This window comes from Geotrypetes seraphini, chromosome 1 (assembly GCF_902459505.1).
Source record: "Geotrypetes seraphini chromosome 1, aGeoSer1.1, whole genome shotgun sequence".
NCBI classification, from domain to species: domain Eukaryota; kingdom Metazoa; phylum Chordata; class Amphibia; order Gymnophiona; family Dermophiidae; genus Geotrypetes; species Geotrypetes seraphini.
In genome coordinates this window covers 155731809-155755300 of record NC_047084.1, presented here as the reverse complement: position 1 = coordinate 155755300, position 23492 = coordinate 155731809, and the positions used below count along the sequence as shown (strand labels likewise).

General features: G+C 44.0%; 1 protein-coding gene across 4 annotated transcripts in view; it reads right to left on the bottom strand.

Moving 5' to 3' along the window:
- ARHGAP10 (Rho GTPase activating protein 10) overlaps positions 1-23492 on the bottom strand; it is a 520437-nt gene that overhangs the window by 196320 nt on the left and 300625 nt on the right. For all 4 annotated transcript variants that reach the window (XR_004539086.1, XM_033940409.1, XM_033940432.1 and 1 more), the window contains one exon: positions 10306-10465. Coding sequence is in view for 3 of the 4 variants with exons in the window: in XM_033940409.1 (XP_033796300.1) it covers positions 10306-10465 (160 nt within the window). In the remaining variant the exon portion in view is untranslated. The remainder of the gene's footprint in view (positions 1-10305; positions 10466-23492) is intronic.

Here is a 23492-nt window from a genome sequence, read left to right as displayed (position 1 = left end):
TCAAGACAAGCTGCCGACATCGAAGCCTTCCCTCTAAGAGTCCCGCCTGTGTGGAAAAAGGAAGTTGAAACAAGCAGGACTTGCAGAGGGTAGGCCCCGACGTCAGAAGCTTGTGTCGATCGCTGCTGCTGAGTTGCCGAAGAGAGCCGCGGAGCAGGGGGTGTGGCCGGAAGCAGTTAGAAGGCTGCTGGAAGAGGTAGAAGTTCCGGAGTATGACACCGACCCGGGCCAGGATGATTTCTTTTTCAGGCTGTTGCTGCTGCCGCCGCCGCCACGCCACCACGCTCCCCCCCCCCGAAATGACAAAAACAGCCTAATGCCCGGCGTCGGCGTCTTTGACGTCGGGGAGAGGAAGGCTGATAGGCCCGGTAGATCGGGATGGCAACACGAGTCTATCACAGAGCCCGGGATGGGCTCTGCGATCGACTTACGTTGCCTTCCTGAGCTACCGGTCGATCGCGATCGACGCGTTGGGCACCCCTGATATAGTACATAGAACAATGAAACAAGCTCTAATTTAATGCATTCCGAACAATAGAAAAAACGGAAAGTGAAAAATGTATCAGAGCATGAAGACTATTACATAGCAACCTAGTAAATGACGGCAGATAAAGACCTGAACGGTCCATCTAGTCTGCCCAACCATACATGCTCCATAAATTAATTTAATTTAAATGGTCCTTTTTCTTAGATATTTCTGGGCCAGAAACCCAGAGCCCGGTAGTGTGCTTAGGTTCCGTCTACTGGAGTCTCGTCAAAGCTCACTCCAGCCCATCCTAACTATCGAAGCCCTCCCCAGCCCATCCTCAACTGAATGTTCATATATGGGACACAGACCGTGCAAGTCTGCCCAATACTGGCCTTAGTATACCCATTATTTTCTGATTAGAGATCCTCTATGTTCATCCCACGCTTGTTTGAATTCTGTCACCGTTTTCTTCTCCACCAGTACTGAACTTTATCTGTAAAATGAACCCAAACTCCCCATTCTCCTGCTGCAAACCACACAACATGCAATGTGCCTGAACACAGAAACAGAAAAAACATGAATGCAGATAAAGATCATATGGCCAATCTAGTCTGCCTAACCCAGTGGTCTCAAACTCAAATCCTTTGTAGGGCCACATTTTGGATTTGTGGGTACTTGGAGGGCCGCAGAAAAAATAGTTAATGTCTTATTAAAGAAATGACAACATTGCATGAGGTAAAACTTTTTATAGTTTAAAAATCTTTCCTTTTGGCTAAGTCTTTATAATAATATTGTAATTTATAGCTAAAGAGACATACGATCAATAAATTGTTTTATTTTACTTTTGTGATTATGATAAACATACCGAGGGCCTCAAAATAGTACCTGGCGGGCCGCATGTGGCCCCCGGGCCGCGAGTTTGAGACCACTGGCCTAACCGTACCAGTTACCATATATACTCGAATATAAACTGAGGTAACCTTTTTTTCCCCAAAAGAGAAGGAAAAAAAAAAAGGTTGACTTCAATATAAACCTTGCCCTGGCCTACCAGTCTCTGCACCCAGGCCCCTTCCCTCCCTGCCAGGTTCTGTACTCTATCCTCCTTCCTCCCGATGCCTTGCAGGCAAAGCACGATCCCCAGAGAATAGCTATAGGATGGGCCACAGCAAAGAGAGTCTCCTCCACAGTACCCTCCGAGAGAAGGTAATTCCATCTCCACAACTGCACAATCTTTGGCTTCTCTGTTGAGACGGAGGACAAAGGGGCCAGTCAGTGTCAGTTTGGGATGGAAGGGACTTTTTATTCCATGGCATGGGGATATGCCTCTTGGAACTGGGATCAAGACCACAAACTCATTCCACATAGAATGCCAGAAATAATTTCTGAGTTATGCTCTCGTGATCCACGAATCAAACCACCCCCTGTTTCATAAATCTCGAGGCCCAAATAGTACAGTAGGATCGCAAACACCTCAAATGACAGGCATCTGGATGAAAGATGAGCGAAAATACATTTTAAAAGTTCTGGGATGAGCTGCCACCAAGAGACTGTATTTTATTATTATTATTAATCACATTCTCAACTTGCAAACTCCGGGAGACGGTTCATACCGCGACCAATGCTACCTGTGCACATTTCAGCTAGCCGGCGTCTTGTCACTCTGCTCTCTGTACATCACATCGTTTCTCAGACAAAACACTCAAAACAAACAATGACCACCCTGCTGTGTTTTACGGCTCAGTGGGAGACAGACATGACGTAAAAAGATTAAGAATGATATACAGCCCTGAATTACAAGATTGTTTTTGGTCTGGGAATCCTATGTAAAATGACTATAAAAATTGTGATACGTATGCAAGCTGTAGTTTCCTTGCAGTCCCATACTGCCCCCTCATGTAAAAATGCAACTAGGCAAGCTTCAACAAATCGACTGTAACCAAGGCAGCCAGGATGGCTAATGTCATGTTTCCATACCCTTAGCATTACAGTTTGCCAGGAAGACTGTAAACATTCGACACCAATTGACCTTAGCAGAGCAAAGACCACAAACTCCCTCGCATCTTATGCACGATCGGCTACGGTAACTACGGTGCCATGTTTACCTCACAAGGCTTAAACGTTTGACACTTTTATAATGTAATTGGTCAGTGCTGTCTGCCCAATTTACCTGGATTTGTTTTACTGTCTTCTTTAGGTAATATAAGGAAATAAGGTATTAACTTTTTTGCTGGATCAAGTTAATGCATTTTATGATCATAAGTTGAGTCATTGAGTTAGTCCAATAAAAAAGGTATTACCTTATTTCCTTTTGTTTTATTTCTTTACATTAGCTTGGAAAGTGGACTAACACGGCTACCAAACCATTTCATTTTCTTCTTTAGAAACAGATACATCATTATATTACAGGACTTCAATAAAAAGCCACATCCGTGTTGCACATTGTGGAAAGATGAAATCAGGTCAGTCTGTCTCTCAGGACACTATCCACACACCACTAAACCTGCAAAGAAACATTTCCATCTTTTTTTTTTTTTAATCCTTATTGATTTTCCAGACTTCCAATGTGCAAACAAACAATTTCAAAATACATAACAATACAAGAAAAGCACATTAAACTTATAGACAATAATGAACAAATATTTTCCCCCACCAAATAATCAGAAAGAAGATACCTACAAGAAACTACCCATATGTTCCCTGAATTAAACGCCAAATGCAATCCCCTCCCCCTCCCACCCACCCACCCTGGATGTGTATGCTGAAATTTTAACAAAATAAAATAAATTATCATTCCTTACAATACTTAGCCAATGGTTCCCAAACATCCATAAAATTCTTCTACCGTCCCTGTTGTATGGCCATCGAACGTTCCATTTTAAATGTATAACACAGAGATTCCCACCAAAACGTATAATTCAACCTATCCCAGTTCAGTTTATTGTTCTGGGCTGATATTTGATTTTTTGCTCTCATTAACGTACCAAACAGGATAGTATCGTACGTCAATGCCACTGGATTTTCCAATATACCTTTCACTTGATCCCAGATAAATCTCCAGAATCTAAGTATCAAGGGACAATAGTAAATGACCCAACGTCCCAGCATTTCCATCTTAGAATCTCAGCCAGGCAGAAATTCAGGGCTGAATATCTGTGGGAACAGCCTGAAGCAGAGTTCTGCCACTTTTATGAAGACTCCAAAGCAACAGGGGTATTCTGTCCCTGCTCCTCCTTCCAGGCAGTCTGCACAGGAGGAGGTAGAAATTAACCTGGAGCAGAGCTCATTAAGACCCCACTTGGAGTATTGTCTTCAGTTTTGGAGACCATTATCTGGCGAAGGACGTAAGAAGACTTGAAGCGGTCCAGAGGAGAGTGATGAAAATGATAGGAAGCTTGCGCCAGAAGACGTATGAGGAGAGAGTGGAAGCCCTAAATATGTATACCCTAGAGGAAAGGAGGGACAGGGGAGATATGATTCAGATGTTCAAATACTTGAAAAGTATTAACGTAGAACAAAATCTTTTCCAGAGAAAGGAAAATGGTAAAACTAGAGGACATAATTTGAGGTTGAGGGGTGGTAGATTCAAGAGCAATGTTAGGAAATTCTACTTTACAGAGAGGGTGGTGGATGCCTGGAATGCCCTCCCGAGAGAGATGGTGGAGAGGAAAACAGTGACTGAGTTCAAAGAAGCGTGAGATGAACACAGGATTTAGAATCAGAAAATAATATTAAATATTGAACTAAGGTCAGTACTGGGCAGACTTGCACGGTCTGTGTCTGTATATGGCCGTTTGGGGGAGGATGGGCTGGAGAGGGCTTCAGTGGCTGGGAGGGTTTAGATGGGATGGAGTAGATTTTAACGGAGATTTCAACAGTTGGAACCCAAGCACAGTACCTGGTAGAGCTTTGAATTCTTGCCCAGAAATAGCTAAGAAGAAAAAATTTAAAAAATTTAAATTGAATCAGATTGGGCAGACTGGATGGACCATTCGGGTCTTTTTGTGCTGTCATCTACTATGTTACTAATCCAGCCTCTCTCCTCCTGTTGCTATTGTCCCAAGCCAGCTTGCTCCTTCTCCCGCCCTCTGTATGTACAAATTAAGCCCTGCGTAAATCTCTCATGCTATGCATTATACGACAGATTCAAGAAAGGGCACTTACAGTTAGACCCTGAAATGCCGTGTGCTAAGTGTGGATTCTATAATGTCAACTGAGTGTGCAATTGTCGTTATAGAATACTAGCATAAGTCTGCATATACAGAACTGGCGGAGTTCTGTACAAATACATTCAAAATTCTGTAAAAAAAAAATCCAAATTCTGCGCACATAATTTGCAAATTCAGCAAAGTTTATTTCACAGCATTTAAACAATATTTTTGCTAATTATCATCCAGAATTTCAGTACAATTCAGTATTTTCATTAAATTATACTAGAGAAAACAAAAAGGCAGCATCTCTCATCCCTTCCGCCCCCCAACCAGCATCTCTCTCATGCGTACCCCCTCAGCCAGCATCTCTCACCCGTCCCCCCCGTCCCCTGCCACTCAAATGGAAACTCTCAGTCATCAAGTTCATTCTGAAGAACAAAGAAAAAGACCTAGAAGCTCTGTCCAACTACAGACCAGTAGCCAATCAACTGTGGGTATCTAAACTAATAGACAAACTAGCCTGCCAACTAATAGCAGACTTCCTAGAAAGCTCATAAAAGCTAGACCAGGCTCAATAAGGGTTCAGGAGCTCTATCGTTATGGAGAGGATGCGGTATATAAACTTACGGTTTAGTTTAGTTTAGGAGACACCTGAGCACAGAAGTAGCACTAGTAGCGGTACAGGACTCAGTCCTCAAACGCCATGCTAAAGGAGAAGACATGCTGCTGGGATTCTTGGACCTCTCGGCGGCCTTTTACCTAGTTCAACACACAGTGCTAAAATCGAGATGCAAAGAATTACCGTAGGCCTCAAAGGAAAAGTCATAGAATGGATAGAATCCTTTCTATCCAAAAGATTAATGAGAGTAGAATGGCAGGGGACTACAAGCAACTGGAAGGAAGCAGACACAGGAGTACCACAGGGATCGGTCATGTCATCCATTCTGTTCAACATCTTCCTCCAACTGCTGGGGAAATTCAATAAAAATCAAGAATGCTACATCTTTATGGACGTCGTCCAACTAATCATCCCACTGAAGAAACGGGACGTGAAGACCAAGCAGAAGATCAAGACAGACCTAAAGAAAATCTTCAGTTGGTTCCAAACAAATGGACTAGTAGCCAACAGGGAAAAACAGAACTACTTCTAAGCAACAAATGGGGTGAAAACAGCCCAAGTTACCAACTAACTGAACGGCAACACTGTAAAATCATGCACGGAAGGAGTGAGAAACCTAGGAGTATGGCTAGATCTGATCCTAGACAAGACGATACACATCCAATGTGAAAAATGCTTATGGCAAACTCTACTGGGTCAGAGGACTTAAACTCTACTTAACCCATCAAGTGATGTCCAACGTAGTAATATCCCTGGTACTCTCAATCTTTGACTACTGCAATACAACTCTTTTGGGCGTCCCAAAATACATGATCAGGCAGACCCAAATAGTATAAAACGCTGCAGCTAGATTTCCGCTGGGAAAATTGAAGCAGACGGGTGCCACTCCGCTACTGACTCCCAATTGAAAGCAGAGTGAAATTCAAGATCATGTTGCTGACACACAAAATTATTCATCCCTCAGAACTGCAATACCTAGCCAACAGAATAAACAATCATAAACCAACTCGTGCCCTACACTCAAGCCTATAATGCCTATTGGAAATACCCTCCTTCAGAGACATCAAATACAAAAGCGTCAGGAAAAGAATGTTCTTGGTGATGGCCCCAATGTGGTGGAACTCCCTCCTAAGGAAATTAAAATAGATAAGGACAACCAAAAAGGTCAAGAAAGGAATAAAGATGATACTCTTCACAGGATACTTTAGCAAATAAAGAAACAATTAGGTGGAATAGCAACACGAAGGAAACAGCAGGCTACTACCCACTTGGAACATGAAAGGGTGAACTCGCAAATAATACAAAGAAAGATAAATATATGACACACAGAAGCTATAATAATAGCATATGTACAAAGATAGTATAAATAGGTAAGATATACATATATTTAACTCACGAAATGTAGCACCTTTACCAAAGCACATGTATTGTAACACCATTACTGAAGCTCATGCAAACCACTTTGAATTGACTCCTCAGTCATTAGTAGTGATATAGAAGCTTCCAACAAATGGGTTAATGTCAATTTTAAACATGAATTAAACGCAAAACTTCCACAGTAACATTTAATCGAATTGGCTGGCATTTGGGAGAAGTCAGCCACTTTAATACCTGATATAACATGGTCATGTGTATTAACATTACAACAGATAAAACCATCACTACTTATACTATGCCACATTATTTGCTAGCTTGTGGTTAATGAACTCCTTCACATTTTCCCATCTGCTTCTCTGCATTATCATAAAATTCTATGTTAGGTGTTTAACCTGGGATTTAGAAGGCAATTCTACAGCAGGGAACCTATTCTATAAAAGTTATTTGCTATAACAGCCCATGAATTTGACACAATTGATGAAACTTTACCAGCCTCCTAGATTATTAAGATCAGAGGGAATAACATAACATAACATTGTGCTTATTGACTGCGTAACCAGAAGTTCAACGCGGTTTACAAAAAGTTATAAAAGTAAACAAGTTACATGAAATAAGATGATTCATTAAAAAGATGAATTAGCAAAAGTACATTATATTAATATTTGCATTTATAATATCAGTTGCAGGCGCATTATTGTGGAATGAGTTGACAGGAGAGTTAAGGCTGCTTTCTGATCTTCAAAAATTTAAGAAACTGCTGAAAACAACTTTGTTTATAGAGGCATTCACTTGCATGAATTATGATTTTGATTGCAAATGCTTTAGATATAGTTATCTATGTGTTACATGCTGATTATGTTTGGCTTTATATAAACCGCTTAGATTATACATTTTTTAAATAAAAGAAAGTAGGCACTAGAGAATGACACGGTGACAAAATTCATCACTGTTCCCGTCCCCGTGGATAACCGCGGGAAATAAACCCATCTCATTTTCTAGTGTCTATTTCATCCTCTGTCCTTCTACATCAGCATTATTCAAAGCACAGCTTGTGGGTCAGTGGTTGTGGCCATTCATACTCTGATTCTTATGTGAGCCAAGGACAATGAAGCCATTGTGACATCACTGATGTGATTGGCTCTTAGGCACTGGTGGAATGAAACATTATGACATCACAATATCTGCTCTGGATACCAGAGACTGTCATTCTGTAGTGTCTGTTTCAACCTCGGTCCTTCTACACCAGCATTCTTCAAAGCAAAGCTTGTGGGTCAATGGTTGTGGCCATTCATACTCTGATTCTTCCCTCTTTCCTTAAAGAATGACATGAAGATGGTTTCCCGCAGTTATCCACGGGGACGGAAACGGTGATGAATTTTGTCACCGTGTCATTCTCTAGAAGGCACCTACTTGCCTTTATAGAATGCTAGCATAACAGGATAAACACATGTCTAATATTGTGGCTCAAGAACTTATACCAGCCATAGAGCCGGTGTAGCTGCTCATACCTAAATGCTGGAGACAGATGGGTGACTTACTGTTTATTGAAATTTCTTTATTGCAAGTTTGCTACATTGCTTTTGCTAAACATAGCAGTTAACTTAGCAGAGTTTTTAAAAAGTCCACAGGCCATTATTAAGGCAGACTTGGGAAATCCGCAACTTATTCCCGGGATAAGCAGCATAAAATTTGTTTTTTTACTCTGTTGGGATCTTGCCAGGTACTTGTGATCTGGGTTGGCCACTGTTGGAAACAGGACACTGGGCTTGATGGACCTTCGGTCTGACCCAGTACAGCAGTGCTTATGTTCTTATACCTTATGCATACCAAGTGTTAGGTCTGCCCATGTGTATGTCCTGCAGGCGTACCTGGCCAGTTGGGTTTTAACAATTAGCAAAATGAGTATGCATGTGATAGATTTGCATACAATGGATTTCTGGTACATGCAAATTTATCTCATCCATATTCACTGCAGTAATCTTTTTTTTTTTTTTTTTTAATACTTTCATTAAGTGAATACAAGAAAAATACATTTTACACTTTATACATCACTTAAAATCCTTAGAATATATAATAAGATCAACATATTTTCCCATCAAAAATTATTATATAGTTATATTATATTATATAGTAATCTTGAAAATTTGACTGCTGAGATGTGCCTCCAGGGGAGGGTTGAGGACCACTGCTGAAGACTGAAAACTTTGCATACCTTTGCCCTTGTGAGCTCGATGTATTTTACAGTACTCCCTTCTCAAACAAGGGGATGACACATAAAGAGAGGTAAGTAAAGTTCTAAACAATCAATCTAAGGGACTGCTGGAGGAGAGTGGGCACCTGTCAAGGCCATCTTTCAGTGCTAGATTCCGTCCGTATTTACCCTTGGTCTGATGCAACAGGCCTCCTGCGCAGAGAGGACTGGCAGGTCTAATCTGATTGGCTTACTTTTGACTCTTTCATTACACAAGGTAAGATACCTAGAAGCAACACAGCTGTGAAGAGAGCTGTTTATGTGCTACTATTTGTGTTTTTTTGCCAGGTACTTGTGACCTGGATTGGCCACGACTGGAAACAGAAAACTTTCAAATGGAGATGGCAAAATTTAAACGGACTATGTAAACGCTGCTACTCAATACCGTGCTTCACTCTTGGTTCCTGAGGAAGGGGGGCGTCTGACCCTGAAACTAAGCCTGGTTGAGCCAGCACCCTGAGATTGTGGGTTCAAAGTTCACCCAATCCCCCCATTGCCCCAGGTTCATTAGGTAGATTGTGAGCCCACCAGGACAGAAAGGAAAAAAATGGTTGAAAACCTGAATAAGTTAATGTAAACCATTCTGAGCTCCCCTGGGAGAAGAGTATAGAAAATTGAATAAACAGTGTAAAAGGTTTCAGCCTCTGATAACTACAGTTGATATTGTGACATCATAATGCCTCATTCCACCAATGCACAAGAGCCAACCTCATCAGTGATGTCACAATGGCTTCACTGTCCTATACTTGGCTCACTTCTACTACATTTTGATTTCTAGAGTGGTGCAGTGGTTAAAGCTACAGCCTCAGCACCCTGAGAATGTGGGTTCAAACCCACACTGCGCCTTGTGACCCTGGGTAAGTCACTTAATCCCCCTGTTGCCCCAGGTACATTAAACAGATTGTGAGCCTTCGGGGAAAAACAGGAAAAAAAATGCTTGAGCAGAGCACTGGTAGAGTTATATGCAAGTACATAGATTAAAAATACACTAAGTCACATGCATGCTTAAAAACCTTGGCACTGACATTCAAGCCTGCTCTCAAGAGTGGGTGTAAATGTGTACTCCTACGATGTAGGTACAACTTCTGCCACTTACACTAGATATTATAAAGATACCTAGGCACTTATATGTCTTTATAAAATTGTACTTAAGTAGGCACCATCTTAAAATAAGTTCTCCTTATTAAGTTACCTTCCATGAGGATAAGCAAATCATCCCAGGCCAAGGGCTAAGCCCTTTTCTTGTCTTCTTTGCCTAAAACTTTGACTATTTCATTACCCTTGGTTTTAGTCAAGTTAAAAAAAGGTTGCATTACTCTGCAAGCTAATGGTAAGCAATGTAGTCCCACAATATTAATTTTGCTTAGAACCTACAATACTTCAGAAGGCCAAGACAGGCCACAAACTGAAAAATATTCCAGTCTGAGCAAAATGTACTTACCTTCTCGTAGTTTTCTATCAGGATTTCCACCACAATGTTTTGAAACTTCAGATCCATGATGGCTGCCACAGTTTCCTCTTGTGGCCTCATCAAGGTTGGTCCAAACACCACACCCAGGTTAGCCACATTCATAAGGTTTCTCTTGGCATGGTCGGAGACACTTGAAAGAGACAGAGAACGAGTTGTCAAAACTGGCAGCTTACAAAAGAAACACATTGCTCTTTGCGACAATAACTTTGTACAAAGTTTCTAGAAAGCAAATTCATGCGGTCACAAAAACTCGATTTTTACTCTTGTCCATAGCTTTTAACAAAAAATAAAAACAACAAAAAAACAACCCTCGAGCCCTTAAGAATAATCATCCTTGTTTGTTCTAGAGGGAAGAGAAAAGGAAAGATGCACATGGCAATCTACAGGGTTATTTTACAACTCCTTAGGACACGAGCAATTACGATCCACAGCATTCCCTGTGCCAAGGATCTGCAAAAGCAAAGATATAACGTATCCCTTGCTCATAAATACCCTTGGTGACTGGCATCTTCATTAGCTTTTTACATTTACTGTAAATATCACAGACAAAATGGTGAGAGGAGGTATGTGCTAGTGGTTCGAACAAAGAGGTGACAACCAGGCTTTTAGCCCTCTTTCTTCCTCCACCTCAATAGTTATTTAGACTGCAAGCTAAATTTATTTAAATGGGCAGGAGAGCCTCTTGGCCCTTAAATCACGCACTGTGGGCCCAACCAAACAGTGTTGTTGAATACTAGCTCTGTCTGCCCATTTTTGCAATGCTCTGGAGAGGAGCATTGCCAAGGATGGAGTCAGGGATAAAGCTGCCAGCTATGCAGGCACCCACATTCCTAAGTGACCACATAAGACCACATAAAAGGCAGTCCTGACTTTGGTTGTTCAGTTATTCAGATGCTGGCATTGAATATCAGCCAGCACCTGAACAGCTTTCAGGCATTAGCCAATGGGTTTGTGGGTTGGGGTTTTTTTTTAATGTGCTACCCTTCCCTGCACCCCTCTCACTGATTCTGATGCCTCCTAAACTTTCATGGGAGCCCGTCCATACCACAAAAATATCATCGATGTATCGTTTCCAGATGTACACATGTTCCCCAAAAAATGGGAGGGGTACAGGAATTTTTCTTCAAAAGCACTTACATACAAGCAAGCGATGGAGGGAGCGAGCCATAGTTGCCCCCATCGCTGTACCCTTGATTTGCATGAAAAATGTATGGTCGAATTTGAAATAATTTTTCCCCAGCGCGATTTCAGCCAACGATAGTGCAAAATAAATCTGGCTTCTAGATGTTGACGAATAACTTCAAAGCTGTGATGTCAAGAGTAGCCAGTAACAAAATAAGCATTTTGTTTTTATTTTAATTTTCTCCCTCCTATGAAAACCCTCCAGCCAAAGCTCTAGGTGACGGGTCAAAAGCGCGCGAGGACAAAGGCGCGCCGACAACCGAGAGCGGACAACTGAGCACAGGGCTTAATCGCGCCGAAGAAAACCCGTATTTTAAAGGGCTCTGACGGTGGGTGTGGGGGAGGAACCTCCCCACTCTACTTAATAGGGATCGCGCTGCCTCACGCTGCCATGTTAGGGGTGTAACCTCCCCACATTATACTGAAAACTTAACTTTTTTCGCTAAAAAACAGGGAAAAACTTAAGTTTCCAGTATAATGAGGGGGGTTACAACCCCCCAAGCCCCCCACAATGCCAGCACGATCTCTATTAAGTAAAGTGGGGGGGGGTTTCCCCCCCAACACCCCCCGTCGGAGCCCTTTAAAATATGTTTTTTCTTCGGCACGATGAAGTCCTGCGCTCAGTTGTCTGTGCTCAGTTATCTGCGCGCCTTTGTCTTCGCGCGCTTTAGACTATGAACCAAAGCTCCTATCATACCAACCCTCCCTCAGCCCACCCCCAAACCAAAGACTAAACAAGGAATTTTTATTCCTACCTTGTCATTCCCTGGAGTCCCTCAGAGGGTTTTGTTCCTTATACCCTCAAGGGACCAAGCACCACTACATCCCCCCTCCCCCAACCCAAAAAAATTGAAAATGAAAATCAGCTCCACTATGATAAGTTATTCAAGATCAAACAGTGGCCTCTGTGACACAAAGAATTCAAATAAGCATTCCATGGTTTCTTTCTCTTAGGGAAGCCAACAGTTTGGCATTCCTCCCATATAACCAATAAATGGATTTGGTTGAACCATCTCCCAAAAGAGGGAAGGTCCAGGATTGCAGAATGCATTTACGTGTCAGGAGACACACACTTTACAGTATAACAAAATTCCCCTTAGACAATCCTCCAAAAGTGCCTGGTATATTCAGTACCAATTGAGCAGGAGTTCCCTCTATGTGATTGTTCAACAATTTACATAAATAATGTGTTACTGCTGACCAAAACCTTCAGATTAACCAGTACTCCCAGAACAAAAGATAAAATGTATTTCTCTCTCAATGACACTTAATACATAATGGAGCTGTGTCTAGGTAAAATAACCCCTGTAAAGTACTTGAAGATACCATTCTCTTAACGATGTTCCATAGGATCCCAATGCCCCAACGAGATGTTTAGATCCCATTCCTGGATCATCTGTTGTTCTATTGTCCATTGATACTTAGCTTCTGGAGGTCAATATGGTGTAAAATTAATAACATTTTGGAATCATCAATTCCTTTAACTTATAAGGCAGTCATTTGTGGTACAATATTACATGTTAAACCCCCTTTAGATCAATATAGAGGTCATCGTTTCCTTATAATGACTGGGATAGCCATCCAGATGATCACTCGAAATTGGAAGAACTGTGATCGTTTAAATTTTTCATTCTGGTGGGCAAGTTTTTGCTCTAGTTATAGACTTGAAAGAATAAATGCTGAGAATGTGGGGCATGGTAATATACATAAATTGATATGGGGCCCAATGACATCTTATGTTGCCTCATTATAGTTGATAATAAGTAAGTGTTTACTGTGATTCAGGCTTTTGTTTATTTTGGTACATATCCAGGGTAGGGTGAGGGAGGGATATTTATGTCATAATCTGATTTTTGAGTTTTTATATTTGAGGTGGGTGGGAAGATATCATTATCTAAAATAGGGTAAAGTTTTTATGGTAATATATGTATTTACGTTCTATTGAATGATTATTGGGTGAGTGGATGGAAGGGTGGGTGGGTGGGGAAAAAAGGTTGATTACGAGCATGTTAAAATGTGCTTTTATTGTATCATTGTGCGTTGCATTTGTTGTATTACATTGTTGAAGGTATGAAAATTTAAAAAAAAATAGATCCCATTCCTATCTCTCTCAAATGGTTTGGAAGTCCTTAAAAAGTTCAAAACAAATAGAAATAGAAAAATAAATGAGATTTGTTTCACTTTGTTTCACTTAGCTGAGATTATGAGGAGAATTAATATAAAAAATATCCCATTTAAGAAATGATTCAAGGTTCTTTAGATGAACCAAGAATTATTGTCCTTTTATTTTTCTTGAACTTTATATAATTAGAAAGAGCAAGGTATACTCCCCATTAATGTGGGCTTAAAAGGAATTATTACATTACATTACATTACATTAGTGATTTTTATTCCGCTTGTACCTTGCGGTTCAAAGCGGATTACATAAGAAGAGAACTGGACATTTCCAGGATGGTACATGACAATAGATGTATGTATGATTTGATTATGTATTGTTTTATGTGATTTTCCTTTTTTCCTTTGAAGTACTGGATATTGTAATGTATTCAAAATTATAAATAAATAAATAAATAAATAAAAAAAAAAGGTCAAAACAGCACAGGGTGCTTTATGAATAGCTGAAACAGACACATCAGAGTTCCAGATGTTATTAAAAAGGGCTCAAATCGTCTTTTCCATCTGCAATTACGGCTGTTTCCCTGTGCAGGGGCATAATTTTTTTTAAAAAAGTCTAAGTCTGTTTTGGGCATAGAATGCTAGTCGCCCAAAGTCGGAAGATTCTAAAGTCCATTCTCAAAAAATGCGTCAAAAATATTTTTTTTTTCAAGAATAGTCTACTTCTACGTCCAGTCGTTTGATCGTCCAGACCGCTAAGTTGTCTATCTTTATATCGCATTCTCATCCAAACATTTGCATAGAACAAGACCTTTTGGACATGAGAGGGATCAGCAAAGTGATGGGCTGGCCACCCAGACATGTCAACAAAGTAGTAGGGCACCTAACCAGGGCACTGCTGTGAATGTCACAAAAAGTGTGCCAAGTTTCATTAAAATTTGATAAAATCGCATAGAAGCATGATTTCTAAGCAAGTTACAATAAAAAGATTCTGGAGTTTAAAATAGCATAAATTTTACAATACGGATTAACACAACTAAACTTAAACATTTGACTAATGGGAAACACAGGGTTAGAGGGTATGAAAGACAACTGTAAAAGAAAAAGAGAGCATTTAAGGTAAGGACAAGAAGACCGGGGCAAAACAGTGCTTCCTTGATTGATAATGGACAGTCTAGAATTGAAGGTCGTCATAATGTGACTGCTTCTTTAAACAGATGACTTAAGTAAACATCTCACTACAACTCCTTTGCAGATCATGGTGAGCCCCCCCAAAACCTACTATACCCACTTGTCTACCACCTCAATTGCCCTTATGGCTGCAGATGGCACCTATATGAAAGTACAGTAGGGTTTGGGGGGTTTGCGTGGGTACACATGTTCCACCATAAATGCAGTGGTTAGAGGGGTTTATGTACCTGGGTCCTCCTCTATATGGTTCACTAGTCCACCCCCCAGACTACTTAAGCCACCTACTAGGCTTTCCTATGGAGGCAGGTATGTACATCTTTATTCTGATTTTAATGGCGGTATGGGGGGGTGTCAGTGATCATTGGGGGAGTGTATGGGGGTCTGTACTTTGTGTCTACAGTAGTTATCTGGTCATTTTGGATAGCTTCTGGGCACTTATACCTGTTTTCAGATCAGCTAAATCACAATGTATAAGTTCTGTCTAGGCAATCTCGTTAAACTTTCGATTATCGCATGAATGACTAAGTCTAGGCTGGTCTACATCCCGCCCTAACCACTCCTCGAAAAGTGCCCCTTTTCACTCTTGGTGCACAGCGGCAGTGAAAAGGCCTCAGCTGCTTTTAGATACGTCTAAAACCCCTTTCGATTATCGGCACTTGGATGGCCTGTCTTTTTGATCGTCCAAGTGCCGATTTAGGCGGGTTTTTAGACGTATTTTCATTTCGACGATGAGCCCCATAATGTTTAACTTGACAAAATGCAAACACATTGCCCCAACAGTGGCCCAGGCGCTTACAAATGTAGTCCAGGGACACCAAGTCACCTCTCTACCTGTGGGAAAATGCTCCACTAATATAAATTCCTTCCTTTTCCATTCTGGAAAAACAGGGTTATCCAAACCAGGTATAAAAGCTGGATTCCCACACAAGGAGAGCTGATCTGTTACCATTGGATCCCCCAACAGCTGCACTAAAATTTTCCACACTTCTTGTAAGAATTTAAAGAAGACACTATGGTGTAGCCCAAAGGGGAGGATGTCAGGCGGCTTATGCAACAGTGAGTGAAAGGAATAAGAGGCATAAAAAGCCAATTCTAAGGAAATTGGTGTAACTTATTGGCTCCCCATCACCTAATCCCAAAGATGACACAGTAAACACGCCAAGTTATATTGATTGAAATTAGGGATTCCCAGTCCCTCCCCCCCCTCAACTCCAATTACGTACACTTTGGAGGAAAGATGGGAGAGGGGACATATGATAGAGATGTTTAAATACCTAAGTGGCATAAATACATATGAGGCAAGTCTCTCAAACGTAAGGAAACTCCAGAGTGAGAGGGCACAGAATAAGGTTAAAAATGATTAGGTTCTTATCTTGATAATCAAGTTCAAGTTTTTATTCGTATTTAATGAATCGCTTATTTAATCTACTAAGCGATGTACAATATAATAAAACTATACAAACAAATAGTTGGTGCCGACATACAAAATAACTTTGACATTTTATAGATTAAAACTAACATGAGTCGTGAGGGGAAAAGGGGGGGAGAGTTACAATGTTTCTTTTTTATAGATGTGTCTAATAGTCCTGAACCGTTTTGCATCTGAACCCGCAAGTTGCTTACAGAATGCTGTCAATCATCTTTTGAACTCCACCTCCTTCCCAGGCAACTGCTCTTGTCCCCTCAATTTGTACAAAAGCAATCAAGGAGCACTGTAATGACAGACATAACTGGAAGAAGGGAAATGGGGAACTATCCTCAACACTACAGTTCTGGTCTGTTTGTATCAAACAAATTCATGAACATTATAACATTTAAGTAACTAATCAAAAAGATACCAAAACTATGTGCAACCCACAACCCACACTAATATTATATATAGTCAGAGCTACTTGCATGTCCTATCAAACAGAAACTTAGACCAGACTTTACTTTTTTTGCGTATTGTATTGTTTTTTTTTTTGGGGGGGGGGTTGTTTTTGCTTATCTAAGAGATGTTTCCAAAGCCCAATGCAGATGAAGCCCACTTACAGTGCGGGACTTCAGGTCGACACATCAACAAGAAAGAAGATTATCAAGGTAAGAACCTAGTCTTTGTTTCGAGTGCAATGTGTCTGACTGCTTCAGCTTAGGAGTGTAGCTGGGTCAAATGGAAAAGAACAACTCTGCCTCGCACACTTGGGCTTCGGGCTGCCAGTCAGACTGAGCCTCAACCCCCGGAAAATCTCATGCCACAAAGGGGGAAAGGACCAATCAGCCAGCCCACTATTAATCCTGGCCAAGCCATGAAGAAGCCAAACAGCCTGATAAATCAGGGATGCGAGCAGCCATGTAGGGGATGGCCCTTGAGCTCCAAAAAATATCCCTGAGGGCTGATCCTGCTAGCAGCAGACTTCCACAACGCGAGTCTGTGTCTTCTCCCAAGTAGAGATTCCAACAAGTGGGAACTCTGGGCACCAAGCCTCCAACCAAACACTAAGAAAAAACACCCCAAAACAATAAAACTGCAGAGCAGAGCAGAAACACTTCTGAGTAACTTGCTAGCAGAAAAGAAAAACCTGTGAGGGCAAGAGCAGTTGCCTGGGAAGAAAGAAAGATTGACAACATTCTGCAAGCAACTTGCGGGTTCAGATGCATAACCCTATGGTTTAGGACTTCTAGACACACTGCACTAGAAAGAGATGATAGGCTAAGGCGTAATCTAAGGAAATACTATTTTACAGAAAATGGTGGCAGATGTGTGTAGTAGTCTCCCAGTAGAGGTGGTGGAGGCAAAGACTATCTGAATTCAAGGAAGCATGAGACAGGCACGTGGGATCTCTTGGGAAGAGGAGGAGATATTGGATGCTGTGGATGGGCAGACTGGATGGGCCATTAGGCCTTTATCTTCCATCATGTTTCTATGCCAGTGAGGGCAATTCAGAGGACAAGCAAAACCCAGGCACCTAGTTTCCACTATAGAATACTAACGTTAACTCAGTACAGATATGTCTAATGTTTAGGAGCTCATTCACCAACTATAGAGCTGTAAGTTAAATGCATAAATGTGAGCCCTGCCTATGTCCTGTCCCTGCTCTGCCCCTGCAAATATACACTACGTAAGTTAAGAGGGTATTTGCAGAACAACGTTACGTGGCATGTCGGCATATACGCTAGTATTCTAAATATTTACATGCAAAATGCACTTGGATTATAGAATTGTCCTCAGCAGGTGGCTGAGGTGGGGGCAAGTGTTTCTTCTGCTCACCTGGACTTATTTTGATAAAAATTGGCTATGCAGGGGTCTGGCACTATGAGCCTTTACTTGCAATCACCTTATGTTTTACTCCCATCTTGTAACTGAGATTATGTTCCCTCCACCTCCCCCGACGCTGTGAATGTCGTCTTCAAAGCTTTTCTAGCCAAGCCCAGTGGGATCAGAAGCCAGGTGTCCCACAGAGTGATACACAGTAGAGAATGACACGATGACAAAATTCATCACCGTTCCCGTGGATAACCGCGGTAAACCATCTTCATGTCATTCTTTGAGGAGAGAGGGAAGAATCAGAGTATGAATGGCCACAACCACTGACCCGCAAGCTTTGCTTTGAAGAATGCTGGTGTAGAAGGACCGAGGTTGAAACAGATACTACAGAATGACAGTCTCTGGTATCCAGAGCAGATATTGTGATGTCATAATGCCTCATTCCACCAGTGCTTAAGAGCCAATCATATCAGTGGTGTCACAATGGCTTCGTTATCCTTGGCTCACATAAGAATCAGAGTATGAATGGCCACAACCACTGACCCACAAGCTTTGCTTTGAAGAAAAAGCACAGTTACTTACCGTAACAGGTGTTATCCAGGGACAGCAGGCAGATATTCTTTACGCATGGGTGACGTCACCGACGGAGCCCACGGTACGGACCTTTTTACTAGAAAGTTCTAGTTGGCCGCACCGCGCGTGCGCGAGTGCCTTCCCGCCCGACGGAGGAGTGCGTGGTCCCCAGTTAGTATAAGCCAGCTAAGAAGCCAACCCGGGGAGGAGGGTGGGACGTAAGAATATCTGCCTGCTGTCCCTGGATAACACCTGTTACGGTAAGTAACTGTGCTTTATCCCAGGACAAGCAGGCAGCATATTCTTTACGCATGGGTGACCTCCAAGCTAACAAAGAGGGAGGAGGGATGGTTGGCCATTAGGAAAATAAATTCTGAAGTACAGATTGGCCGAAGTGCCCATCCCGTCTGGAGAAAGCATCCAGACAGTAGTGAGTAGTGAATGTGTGAACTGAGGACCAGGTGGCCGCCTTGCAGATTTCCTCAATGGGTGTGGAACGGAGGAAAGCAACAGAAGCGGCCATAGCTCTTACCCTGTGGGCCGTGACAGCACCGTCTAGTGACAGACCGGCCCGAGCGTAACAGAACGCGATGCAAGCTGCAAGCCAGTTGGATAGCGTCCGTTTAGAGACCGGTCGACCCAAACGATTCGGGTCGAAGGTCAGGAAGAGCTGAGGGGACAAGCGGTGAGCCCTTGTACGATCGAGATAGTAAGCCAGGGCACGCTTGCAGTCAAGACTGTGCAATGCCTGTTCTCCGGGATGTGAATGAGGTTTCGGGAAGAACACAGGCAAAACAATGGACTGGTTGAGGTGAAAAGCTGAGACCACCTTTGGAAGGAATTTTGGATGGGTGCGCAGAACCACCTTGTCATGGTGAAAAATAGTGAACGGTGGATCGGCAACCAGTGCATGAAGCTCACTAACCCTCCTGGCAGAGGTGATGGCAATGAGGAAAAGAACCTTCCATGTCAGAAATTTGAGCGAAGTTGTGGCAAGTGGCTCAAAGGGAGGTTTCATGAGGGCAGACAAAACCACATTCAGGTCCCAGACGACCGGAGGAGGCTTCAGAGGTGGTTTGATGTTGAAGAGGCCCCTCATGAATCGGGAAACCAGAGGGTGAGCCGTGAGAGGTTTTCCTAGGACAGGCTCATGAAATGCCGTGATGGCACTGAGATGGACTCTGATTGAGGTAGACTTGAGGCCTGCGTTGGACAGGGAGAGTAAGTAGTCCAGAACAGTTTCCACCGCTAAGGAGGTGGGATTGTGATGATGACGGAGGCACCAAGAGGAGAACCTGGTCCACTTCTGATGGTAACATTGGAGGGTGGCCGGTTTCCTGGAGGCGTCCAAAATGAGACGGACAGGCTGAGACAGATTTCCTGAAGAGGTCAGCCCGAGAGAAACCAAGCTGTCAGGTGGAGGGAAGACAGATTGGGATGTAGTAGAGACTGATGTTGCTGTGTAAGTAGAGTAGGAAACACAGGCAGAGGAATGGGCTCCCTGGAGCTGAGTTGAAGTAGAAGGGAGAACCAGTGTTGACGAGGCCACCGGGGAGCTATGAGGATCATGGTGGCTCCGTCCCTGCGGAGTTTGGATAAAGTCCGCAACATCAGAGGTAGAGGAGGAAAGGCATAGAGGAACCGATCCGTCCAGTCGAGAAGGAATGCATCCGGGGCCAGACGATGAGGAGAGAAGAGTCTGGAGCAGAACTGGGGCAGCTGATGGTTGTGAGGAGCTGCGAATAGGTCCATCTGCGGAGTGCCCCAGCGAGCAAAGATGGAGTGGAGCGTGGGAGGATCCAAAGTCCACTCGTGAGGTTGAAGGACGCGGCTGAGATTGTCGGCCAGGGAGTTCTGTTCGCCCTGGATGTAGACCGCCTTGAGGAAGAGACTGCGGGCCGTGGCCCAGGTCCAAATACGAAGAGCCTCCTGACAAAGGAGGCGAGATCCTGTGCCGCCCTGTTTGTTTATGTAGTACATGGCGACTTGGTTGTCCGTGCACAGGAGCAGAACCTGAGGACAAAGAAGGTGCTGGAAGGCCTTGAGAGCATAGAACATGGCCCGTAGTTCTAGAAAATTGATGTGATGTCGACGCTCCTGTGGGGTCCAAAGACCCTGGGTGCGTAGGTCTCCCAGGTGAGCTCCCCATGCATAAGGGGAGGCATCCGTGGTGATGATCATGGAATGTGGGGGCAGATGCAACAGAAGGCCCCTGGAAAGGTTTGAGGAGTTCAACCACCATTGTAGAGATCGCTGAAGAGATGATGTCACAGAGATGGGATGAGAAAGAAGATTCGAGGTCTGTGACCACTGGTCGGCCAGAGTCCATTGAGGTGTCCTGAGGTGGAGTCGTGCTAAGGGAAGCACATGCACCGTTGATGCCATGTGTCCCAGGAGGACCATCATCTGTCGAGCTGGGATGGTGTGATGAAGGAGCACCTGATGACAGAGGTGGAGCAGAGTCCGTCGACGATCGGAGGGGAGGAATGCCCTCATTAGTGTGGTATCGAGAACTGCTCCGATGAACTGAAGGCGCTGTGTGGGAAGCAGATGCGACTTGGGGTAGTTGATCTCGAACCCCAGTAGATGGAGAAGAGAGATGGTATGTTGAGTGGCTTGTAGCACAAGAGGAGACGTAGGAGCTGTCACTAACCAATCGTCCAAGTAGGGAAACACTTGGAGGTTGTGAGACCTGAGGAAGGCCGCCGCCACAATGAGGCATTTGGTGAACACCCTGGGTGATGAAGCGAGGCCAAAAGGTAGCACCTTGTACTGATAATGGCGATGGTGCACCTGGAATCGCAGGTAGCGACGTGAAGTTGGATTGATTGGTATGTGAGTGTAGGCCTCTTTGAGGTCCAGGGAACATAGCCAGTCGTTGTGAGAGAGATGAGGGTAAAGCGTGGCAAGGGAGAGCATTCTGAACTTCTCCTTGACTAGACACTTGTTGAGGTCCCTGAGATCGAGAATGGGACGAAGGTCTCCTGTCTTTTTGGGTACCAGGAAGTAGCGGGAGTAGAATCCCTGACCCCTTTGATCTGGAGGTACTTCTTCGATGGCATTGAGAAGGAGGAGGGATTGAACCTCCCTCAGGAGGAGGGGGGTTTGAGTTGAGAGAGAAGCAGACTCGACGGGAGGATTGTCTGGCGGAAGAGTCTGGAAGTTGAGGGAGTAGCCGTGGCGGATGATGTTGAGGACCCACTGGTCCGATGTGATGACCTCCCAACGGCTGAAGAAAATGTGGAGCCTGCCTCCGATTGGCTGAGGAAGAGGCAATGAGGGTGGAAGACTGGCTAAGCCCTGGAGAGAGGAGTCAAAAGGGCTGAGAAGGTTTGGCAGGAGGGAGAGGCTTTGCAGGTTGATTAGGCTGGGCACGAGCCTGGGTGTGTTGGTGCTGGCGGGCCCGCCTAGGTTGCTGTGCAGGTGGGTTGAGCGGTCTGGCAGAGAACCGGCGTTGATATGATGTCTGCGGTCTATAAGGACGAGCAGGAGGAGTCTTTTTCTTTGGTTTAATGAGAGTATCCCATCTGGTCTCATGGGCGGAGAGCTTCTGAGTGGTGGTATCCAGGGACTCTCCGAATAGTTCATCTCCCAGACATGGGGCGTTGGCTAGACGGTCCTGATGGTTGACGTCTAGATCAGAGACCCTGAGCCAGGCCAGGCGGCGCATAGCCACAGCGATGGCAGATGCACGGGAGGAGAGCTCAAAGGAGTCATAGACAGAGCGCACCATGAACTTCCTCAGTTGAAGCAGGCTGGAGATGTGCTGCTGGAAAAGAGGGACCTTGTGCTCCGGCATGTATTTTTGCATGGAGGAGAGTTGCATTACCAGATGTTTCAGGTAGAAGGAAAAATGGAAGGAGTAGTTGTTTGCCCTATTGGCAAGCATGGCATTTTGGTAGAGCCGTTTGCCAAATTTGTCCATAGTTTTTCCTTCTCTGCCAGGAGGGGTGGAGGCATACACACTGGTGCCCTGAGTCTTTTTCAAGGTGGATTCTACCAGGAGAGACTCGTGGGGCAGTTGGGGTTTATCAAAACCTGGGATTGGTATGACCCTATAGAGACTGTCCAATTTACGGGGGGCCCCAGGGACAGTTAGCGGGTTCTCCCAATTTTTATAAAAAGTTTCCCGTAGGATATCGTGAACAGGTAACTTTAGGAACTCCTTGGGAGGTTGATCGAAATCCAGAGCCTCCAGGAAAGCTTGTGACTTTTTGGAGTCAGATTCCAATGGCAAAGACAAAGCCCCTGACAACTCCCTGAGAAATTTAGAGAAGGAAGATTGTTCAGGTTTGGAAGTGGTCTCGGGTGCGGAAGGCTCTTCGTCCGACGACGATGCATCCTCCTCGGTACCGGGGGGGGATTCTTCCCATAGGTCCGGGTCTCTGACATCGGTGGTTGCGTGTCGAGAGACCGGAGTGGACGGGTCGGCATGGTGAGTCTTAGACAAAGACTTGCCTGAGCGTACCGAGACATTCCCTGGCGATGTAGACCTGTGTCTGTCCCGATCCCGGGAAGAACGGTGCCGGTCTGGGTCTTGGGAAGACCGGTGCCGGTCCGGGTCATGGGAAGACCGGTGTCCTGCTCGGTCCCGAGGAGGATCCGTCGTCGTTAAGGCGACTGGCTCGTGCGGTGCCGAGAGAATGGGCATGGAAGAGTCCATAGGTACCAATGGAGTGGATACCGGTTGGACGGTGCGGGGCTCGGGCCGGTCTGGTACCGAGAGCAGCGGTGCCAAGATAGATGGTAAGAGCTGCTGAAGTTGCTGGTGGAGTTGCTCTTGCAACTTGTCCTGGAGGATGGCCGCAATGCGGTCATCCAGGGGAGGCACCGGAACCACTTTTTTCTTTTT